This window comes from Protobothrops mucrosquamatus, unplaced genomic scaffold, assembly GCF_001527695.2.
Source record: "Protobothrops mucrosquamatus isolate PMUCROS unplaced genomic scaffold, P.Mucros_1.0 scaffold2453, whole genome shotgun sequence".
Classification (NCBI taxonomy): Eukaryota; Metazoa; Chordata; class Lepidosauria; order Squamata; family Viperidae; genus Protobothrops; species Protobothrops mucrosquamatus.
The window spans coordinates 41,263-50,724 of record NW_015388525.1 but is presented as its reverse complement, the minus strand read 5'-3'; the positions used below and the strand labels follow the sequence as shown (position 1 = coordinate 50,724).

Below are 9,462 nucleotides of genomic sequence, written 5' to 3'. Positions count from 1 at the left end.
GTTACCTAAAGCCTGGAAATTATAAATATCAAATGTGAAGGAATTATCCAGGGTGACAAACTTTAGCCCTTTAATTAACAATGAGCTGGAGGATAGTGGTGATGGTGGTAGTGAGTTGGGGAATTAAAGAGATGACATTGGTGCCTTAAAACTCTGCAAAGTTTAAGACATGCATTTTGCCCCTCACTCCAAATACTGAAAGACCCCATAACAAAGAGAGGTGGAGGACACAAGGTTCATATCTACTAGGCCGCACTTTGAAACAATACTCTGGAGTCCAAAATATCTTGTAAGGTCCCAGTCCCTTACTTAATCTTGAGATACCATATCAATCTAATTTGATAACCCAAGCGGAGACTTCTTGATCAAGCAGCACTTTATTTGGTCAAATTAAGCAGCTGGATGGCCCACAATCTGGAACGCTGGCAGAGTTACGTCCAGAAGTGCCACACATTAGAAAGTTGGTCGCATTGCTTTATAAACTATGTTAGCCAATGAAAATCAGACAACAGAGCCATTACACCACAAAGAAGACATCAATCATTCCTGTATACTCCCTTATTCCTTCCTTCAGTATATCCCATCCATGTACATGTTTCCCACACTTGCATGAAATTTCTCTGGTGCAAAAGCTGATTACAAAAAGCAAGAAAGCAACAGTTAGACTAAACAATTTCCCTTTGTTCCAGAACCCTTCAATCTCTTTGTTAGATCTGCTTTCACCAAATTCATGTCTTTCAGATGTATTGGACCAGCTCTTATGGCCAAACTGGTTCGGAATGACAAAAAAGTACTTCAACCGAATTTGGAAGGCAACAGTTTGAGGCAGGTTGTTTTGCTTCATTTATTTCCTTTGATCCATCATATCAATTTATTAGTTTCAATTGTAATTCTTTGGTTGTTTAGACGTTGCAAATTTATTTAGTATCTTTCTTATACTGCCAGAAGGGATGCTGGGAACCGTAGTTCAGGGGCATCACATGTTCTATGCTCTTATTGTATTGTAATAGCAAATGTGTTTGCATTTGAAGGGGAAAAATGATTTTAAGTCCTTCTGAATACCAGCTCTGCGTCTGATCAAATGACCATATTTTTTTCTAAATTCAGGTCTGTGCTGAGACTAAACCATATAAGAAATCTAAAAATGTTGACAGTAATATTTTTTTTTTGCCCTATAACTATGATACTGTATAGTGAAATGCTATATAACTCTTCCACAGGAATTCTTTGTAATACATCTGCCTTGGCTGTAGTAATATGTCTGTCTGTGAGGATATGCTTCTTTGCAATTATCGCAAATGTCGAGTCAAGCTTTCAGGCTACGCGTGGGTCACGGCCTGCTCACATATTTTCTGTGACCAACATGGCAGTGGAGAGTTCAGCCGATCGCCAGCAGTCTGTCCAGCATGCACCAGTGCCCTCTCTGGCAAGTTGGATATTGTTCGGACAGAGCTCAGTCCTTCGGAGGAATATAAAGCCATGGTATTAGCTGGATTGCGTCCAGAAATTATTCTGGATATCAGCTCCAGGGCTTTGGCTTTCTGGACATATCAGGTAAATTATATCCAGTAATGGCAGTTTGAGTTAGAAAGAATTCTTTGGTTAAAAACTAGCTAGGTACTTTGCTCCTATGCCTATTTAGTCTGAATATTTTTTATCATTCTTATTGCTTTAAAATGTTTTCAGTACTTTTAATTAGATAAACACTTTTTTTAATTGTAAGCCACCCAGAGTCATTGAGATAGGCTGCTATAGAAATAAGATAAGATAAGATAAGATAAGATAAGATAAGATAAGATAAGATAAGATAACCTTTATTGTCATTTTTTTTACTGTGGGCACAACGGCACACATCAAAAATGAAATTTAGTTGCCCGCTCTCAAAGTGAAACACATACATGACACACATGTAAACATACTATGTACAACGTATGTATAGACCCACACCCCTACATATACATAACAAATAAATATTAAATACTGTCCAACTTGAATATATAACGGAAGGAGGAAGCTTGAGAGTTCACAAGGTTAATGCTGTATGGAATGAAACTATGGCCGAATCTGGATGTTCTGCTACGGATACCACGAAGCCTCCTCCCAGAAGGTAACAAGGAAAACAGGTTGTGAAGAGGATGTGTAGTGTCCCAGATAATCTTACGGACCCTGCTCAAGCAACGCTTCTGTGCTATGTCCTGGATGGGAGGGAGGGAACTGCCAATGATCTTTTCAGCCATCCTCACCACTCTCTGCACCGCCTTCTTGTCTGAAGCAGTGATGCTGTATGACAGAATGCTCTCGATTGTCCCCCTGTAGAAAGTGGTCAGGACAGGGGAAGGAAGATGTGCTTTTCTCATGCGATGCAGAAAATGCAGGCGCTGCTATGCCTCCTTCACCAGTTTCTCACTGTTGAGCGACCATGCTAGCCTACTCGTTAGCTGCACACACAGGAATTTGATGCTGGTAACCATCTCCACAGGTGAATCATTAATGCACAGAGAAGTGTGGCTGTGCCTGCCTTTTCCGAAATCGACAATGATGTCTTTGGTTTTTCCTGTATTTAAAACTAGGCTGTTTTCCTTACACCAGTTCAACAACCCCCTCAAATGGAATAGATAGATAGATAGATAGATAGATAGATAGATAGATAGATAGATAGATAGATAGATAGATAGATAGATAGATAGATAGATAGACTAATTTAAGATTGAGAATTTCCACAGACACATAGAATGCTGTACTGAGTGACAAAAGTAATTTCATTCAAATCTTCCCAAGACTTACTCCTTGCTACTTGTTCTTTACATCCATGTAGGTCCATCAAGAGCGTCTGTATCAAGAATATACTTACAGCAAAGCAGAGGGCCACCTGAAGCAAATGGAGAAAGTCTACACTCAGCAACTCCAGAGCAAAGATATGGAGCTGACATCTATGAAGAGTGAAGTCTCTTCCTTAAAGAAAGTATTGGAGGAATACAAAAAGAAATTCACTGAGCTGTCAGAGAAACTCATGGAGCGTAATCGTCAGTACCAAAAACTGCAGGGCTTGTATGACAGCCTGAGATTGCGGAATATTGCTGTGGCCAATCAGGAGGCAGGCCAAGAGCCTGCCATGATGCCCCAGCCCGCTGTCTTTGGTTTCCCTCTGGGTAAGGATGGTGACTTTTAGTATGATACTTCACAAGCACTTCATTGACAGGGTGAATAATGCTTGGATGGAATCCATACACACAGAGCATTATTAAAATGACATAGGACTGATAAGGATACTGGGCGTTAGACAACTACATGAGTGTGGCAAGTATTGTATACTATGTTATGCTCCCGTTAATAACTTACTGAGCATATCTGGCTTTCCTAGCAATTAAAAAATGTATTATCTCAACATAGTGGTTAACTAGACCTTTTAATTATCACATTTCACTGACTGACTGTTCTCTACTTACGGTGAGTCAATGCATGACCATAGGGAAAATAACATCTGCTTTTTCTGACTCTGAAGTTTTTTTTCTGATTACTTGCATGCATTTGTCTGAAATGGTATAGGGTTTCCTGCTTGAGCAGGGGGTTGGACTAGATGACCTTCAAGGTCCCTTCCAACTTTACTATTATTATTATTATACCAAACATAGCATGCATCAGTAGACTGCAATGCACAACCTAAAGAAAAGCAGTGTGTTGTTCTGTCTTGGGGTTTGGGAATTGTAACATGAAACATAAAAATGAATCCCATCCATTTTTAGCTATTATTTTGAATCTAAGCTATTTTTTAAACAATCTGGATATTAAGGGCTTCCAGAATAAATATGGTGCCAATCAATATTTGCATGTTTTCTCTTCTGGAGCAAAATAGCTTTGGGAGTTTAAATTGGAAAATTGTGAAGAAATATTTCAGCAACTTCTTCCTAGCATCACAGTTCAGATTCCCGCCTCCTATATCTGTAATATAGTTTACTTTAAAAATAAAGAGAGATTCTGATTATGGATCTCCCACTTAAATATAATCTGTCTAGGGGGTACCTTGCTCAATAGTAGTAACTGTGAGAGGAATCTCGGAGTCCTAGTGGACAATCATTTAAATATGAGCCAGCCGTGTGCTGCAGCTGCCAAAAAAGCCAACACAGTGCTAGGCTGCATTAACAGAGGGATAGAATCAAGATCACACGAAGTATTAATACCACTCTACAATGCCTTGGTAAGGCCACACTTGGAATACTGCATCCAGTTTTGGTCACCATGATGTAAAAAAGATGTTGAGACTCTAGAAAGAGTACAGAGAAGAGCAACAAAGATGATTAGGGGACTGGAGGCTAAAACATATAAGGAATGGCTGCTGGAATTGGGTATGTCTAGTTTAACGAAGAGAAGGACGAGGGGGAACATGATAGCAGTGTTCCAATATCTCAGGGGCTGCCACAAAGAAGAGGGAGTCAAGCTATTCTCCAAAGCGCCTGAAGGCAGGACAAGAAGCAACGGATGGAAACTAATCAAGGAGAGAAGCAACCTAGAACTAAAGAGAAACTTCCTGACAGTTAGAACAATTAACCAGTGGAACATCCTGCCTCCAGAAGCGGTGAATGCTCCAACATTGGAAGTTTTTAAGAAGAGACTGGACAGCCATCTGTCCGAAATGGTATAGGGTTACCTGCCTGAGCAGGGGGTTGGACTTGATGACCTCCAAGGTCCCTTCCAACTTTATTATTATTATTATTATTATTATTATTATTATTATTATTATTATTATTATTATTATTATTATTATTATTATTACTACTACTACTACTACTACTACTACTACTATTATTATTATTATTATTATTATTATTATTATTATTACTACTACTACTACTACTACTACTACTACTATTATTATTATTATTATTATTATTATTATTATTATTATTATTATTATTATGTGCATGTATCAGTGTTTGGCACCAATGTAGCTAATTACAGGAGAGGAAATGTAAGCCCTTCTCTAACATCATGTTTCTCACTCACATATTCTAGGTAATGCTGCCAGATTCTCTCGGAACACTACACCTATCCAGGGCCGGCATGGTGAGGGAGACTTCCATTTCAAGCCCTTCTTTGCCTCCTCTCCACCCATGGGCGAGTCTGCCAACGGCTTCTTTTCCTTTGCCTCTCCTGACAATGATTTGGAACACCACGCAGGAGGCAACAGAGCTTATAAAATTAAGAGAATGTAAATCCTAATGTGCATTTCAGTGTAACTGCAGGAACTTCTGAAAACCCAGTTCAATATTTACAGGCCCGAGGTTTAAAACTAAACAAAATCTCAACCCAAGAAACCAACTTTTCATTACATCAGTGAACGTCAAATATTTTCCAAGCCATGTCATATGTTAAAGCAAGAGAGGGACACTTTGCAGAGTCAATGTTTTTTGAACGGTTAGATAATATACTGAGTTACTGTAGTTTACATGTGCATGAGTTTGTTACAGTATACAGCTTGTCATTGTTCCGCTATATAGCAACCTCCTTGCAAACACAACAGTTCTGACACATTCGCAGTGATTTAATTATTGTGCATTATGACGCAGTTTAATTAGTGCTCAAACACTTAATAATTGCTTATTGTAACCAATGTGTTATAATGTTTTAATTCACTGGTGACTGTTTTCAACTCTCACATCTTAAAATAGCATGTTTTCTTCGATGGGCGTGTAAATATATTTGCAAGGATTTGTTTCTTTGTTTCATTGTTACTTGTAAATAAAAATATATGGAGGGAAAAAAATTACCTGTGTGTATATATTTCCATTGGTATAAACATCTCTGGATGTCCTTTTTGTGTTTTGTCATTAAGCATTAAATGTTTTTCTGGTCATCAGAAAAATAGATCTTCTCCTCCTCCTCTTTTACCACTTGGATGTTGAGGGAGAATTAATTTCTTTAAATGGACCTAAATTATGAGGTCTGTGTTGCTTCAAGCACTTCATCTATTTGATAAATCAGATCATTGGATCACAATCATCCATATGATTTTCTCTATGTTGAATTGTAACATGTAGAATATACCAAATGGGCCTTAAATTAGTAATGGTTATTAATTCCATTTATTTAATGGATTTATGGTAAATGCAAGCCTTGATCTCACGGTATTTCACTTTGTAACACTTCTAAAATCACTCTGATCAAAGGAAGGTTAAGATGGGCAAAATGAGCATGAAAAGCATTTACTGTTTAAAATGAAATCTCACAAGCATGGGATGTACATATGGACATAGAGACATAGAGAGTGAGGGAATTTATTTATATATTTGTATCCTGGTTTTATTATTTTACAAACAACTCAAAGTGGTGAACATATGTATTTATTTGTATTCTACCTTTGTTAATTTTACAAATAATTCATGGTAGCAAACATATCCAACACACCTTCCTCCTCCTATTTTACCCACAACAACAGCTGTGTGTTGTGTGTTGCGCTGAGAGCGATTGAGTGGTCCAAAGTCACCCAGCCAACTTTCATGCCTCAGGTGGGATTAGAACTCATGGCCTCCAGCTTTCTAACCTGGTGTCTTAGGAATTAAAACATTTGAAAACATTTTCAAATCCTCTAATAGGAGTTTATTCTTCATGATTCAAACTCACAACATCCTATTGCAGCATGCCACTCCATTCCTTGACCTATTTAGTTCTGATTTCTGAAAGCAGTTATTCTGAGGGTACCAATCATAATCAAACCCCAATTTTTATTTCTATGTTTGGAGAAAAAAAGGCCCATTTTCTGAATTGTTATGGATTTTTGCTTTCTTTCTTTCCTGAATTACTGTTTTTGATGCTTCCATAAAATATAGAAAAGCGATATATAACTTTTTTGGGTTCGGGGCACATCTAGAATTTTGAGAGGAAATGATGGATAAATGGATACCGGGGGAGAATTGGTGGTTGTTGATTTTTTCCCCACAAAATGGAAAGCATGATAACAGAGTTGGGAGGGATCTTGGAGGTCTTCTAGTCCAACCCCCTGCTCAGGCAGCCTGGCTATACCATTTCAGACAAATAGTTGTCCAATCTCTTCATAAAAACTTCCTGGGGTGGATTTTTTTTCAAAGATTTCTTGGGGTTGAAGTCCACTCAAAGTGCCAAAGTTGAGAAACACGGGTCTAAAGCAGGATCCTTGGTTAGAAATACTCTCCAGAAGTTGTGGGTGCCAGAGGTTTTTAAGAAAAGATTGAACAACCATTTGTCTGACATTGTATAGGATTTCCTAACTGAGCAGGGGGTTGGACTAGAAGACCCCCCAAGGTCCCTTCCAACTCTGCTATTCTGTTATTCTTCTTATGAAAATAGAAAAAAACCCAAAGTTACTGTTGCCCTGCAAGGCAGCAGCCCAAAAAGCTAATAATACAACAATCCTTGGCTGTATAAACAGAGGCATAGAATCAAAATCACATGAAGTACTAGTACCGCTTTATAAAGCCTTAGTAAGACCACACCTGGAATACTGCATCCAGTTTTGGTCACCACATTACAAAAAATATATGTTGAGACTTTGGAAAAAGTACAGAGAAGAGCAACTAAAATGATTATAAAGGCCTGGAGGCTAAAACATATGAAGAACAGTTGCAGGATTTGGGTTTGGCTAGTCTAGAGAAAAGAAGGACTGGGGGGGGGGGACATGATAGCAGTATTCCAGTAAATAATAATAATAATAATAATAATAATAATAATAATAATAATAATAATAATAATAATAATAATGATGATGATGATGATGATGATGATGATGATGATGATGATGATGGTGGTGGTGGTGGTGGTGGTGGTGGAACGGACCTTGGAGGTCATCTAGTCCAACCCCCTGCTCAGGCAGGAGACCCTATACCATTTTGGACAAATTTGAGGGGGTCACCTTATTTTCCAAAGCACCAGAAGACAAGACAAGAAGCAATGGATGTAAACTAATCCAGGAGAGGAGCGACCTGAAATGAAGGAGAAACTTCCTAACAGCGAGGACAATGAACCAGTGGAACCGGTTGCCTTTAGACGTCGTGGGCGCTCCATCACTGGAGTTTTTAAAGAAGAGACTAGACAGCCACTTGTCTGAAATGATATAGGTCTCCTGCTTGAGCAGGGGGCTGGACTAGAAGACCTCCAAAGTCCCTCCTCCCGCTACGTCTGAACTGCTCCGAGTCCTCCCAGCCTTTAGAGGCCTCTACCTCCCTCCGTGCTTGCAAGAATGAGAGAGCGAGAGACGAGCAGGAAAGGGAGGCGAGGCCGCAGCTATCATGGCCGAGGACGAAGAAGAAAACCCGCAAGGTCGGCAACGTCTGCAGGTAACGGCCAGCAACAGAGAGTTTTTCTCCCCTCTGCATTTTAAAAGCCACGATTAAAATAATAATAATTTTAAAAAAAAAAATGCCCGCGCGTCCTCTTCTGGGGAAGGGGACGGAGCAAAGTCCCAGAGCTTTCCCGGATTTACGCAGGCAGGGAACCAACTGAACTGGTGGGCAGGACGCGCTGTCCAAAGCTAGGCAGCGTTTTAAGAAGTCGTGGACGAGCAAAAGCAGCTGGCGAAGCTTTTGCTTTATATTTAGTTTTCGCTAGCCGATATCCTCCTCTAGCAATTTTCACAGCTCAGTAATTTAAGGCAATGCTGGAAGGGACGAAGTAGGCAGAGCAGGGGACAGCGATTGAGAAAGGGATTTGTGTATGCCCTCCCGCTTTGGTTGCAGAAAAGGGTGTCCCTTTGTAGATCTCCCCAGGTTTTCTTGGATTCCCAAAATGTCAGAATTATCAGAGAAATCCAGTCTTAATTGCTGCGTCCGGAGTGAGCCGTCGTTTCACTCCGTGATCTTTAGGATCAAAGATTTCTGCATTAATCTGTGGCTATTCCAGGAGGAGGTTAAATATGCTGGTTGGTTTTGTTATGTAAAAATAGTGGTTCTGTGCTGTGGAATGTAGTTTAAATTAACTTTTCTCCTTTCTCATAGTTATGCTTGGCTTTCAGACACTACTAGTAAGGAACGTTAAATGGAGGACTGATTATCTCATTATATTTTGGATTTTCATATATATACTAGCTGTACCCGGCCACGCGTTACTGTGGCTCAGTCTGGTTAAAATTCAGTGTTTCTCAACCTTGTCAATTTTAAGGCATGTGGACTTCAACTTCCAGAATTCCACAGCCAGCATTGCTGGCTGTGGAATTCTGGGAGTTGAAGTCCACATGCCTTAAAATTGACAAGGTTGAGAAACACTGGGTTAAATGGAAAAGAAAGAAAAGAGAAAGCGCACGTTTGTAATACATCATGTTTTTACCTGTCACAGGTGTGACATCTATATAATAGTAGGTATATAAAAACACGCGCGTATTCGAATGCAACGTGTCAAAATTTCAAAGCAATCGGTGAAGAACTTTCGGAGAGTTAAGATTTTGAACAAACGAACATTTACATTTATATATATATATATATATATATATATATATAT

The 9,462-nt window shown here is 39.2% G+C and overlaps 2 protein-coding genes across 2 annotated transcripts in view; both read left to right on the top strand.

The window, feature by feature from the left end:
• Positions 1–1,257: 1,257 nt before the first annotated feature.
• CCNB1IP1 (cyclin B1 interacting protein 1) lies at positions 1,258–5,210 on the top strand. The gene is made up of 3 exons (XM_015825032.1): positions 1,258–1,554; positions 2,816–3,149; positions 5,011–5,210. The coding sequence occupies exons 1-3, from the start codon at positions 1,258–1,260 to the stop codon at positions 5,208–5,210; spliced, it is 831 nt and encodes a 276-aa protein (XP_015680518.1).
• A 3,027-nt stretch (positions 5,211–8,237) lies between these two features.
• TTC5 (tetratricopeptide repeat domain 5) overlaps positions 8,238–9,462 on the top strand; it is a 21,692-nt gene continuing 20,467 nt past the window's right edge. Inside the window, 1 exon segment of the mRNA XM_015825034.1 lies at positions 8,238–8,306. Coding sequence (XP_015680520.1) covers positions 8,259–8,306 — 48 coding nt within the window. The 5' untranslated portion in view covers positions 8,238–8,258.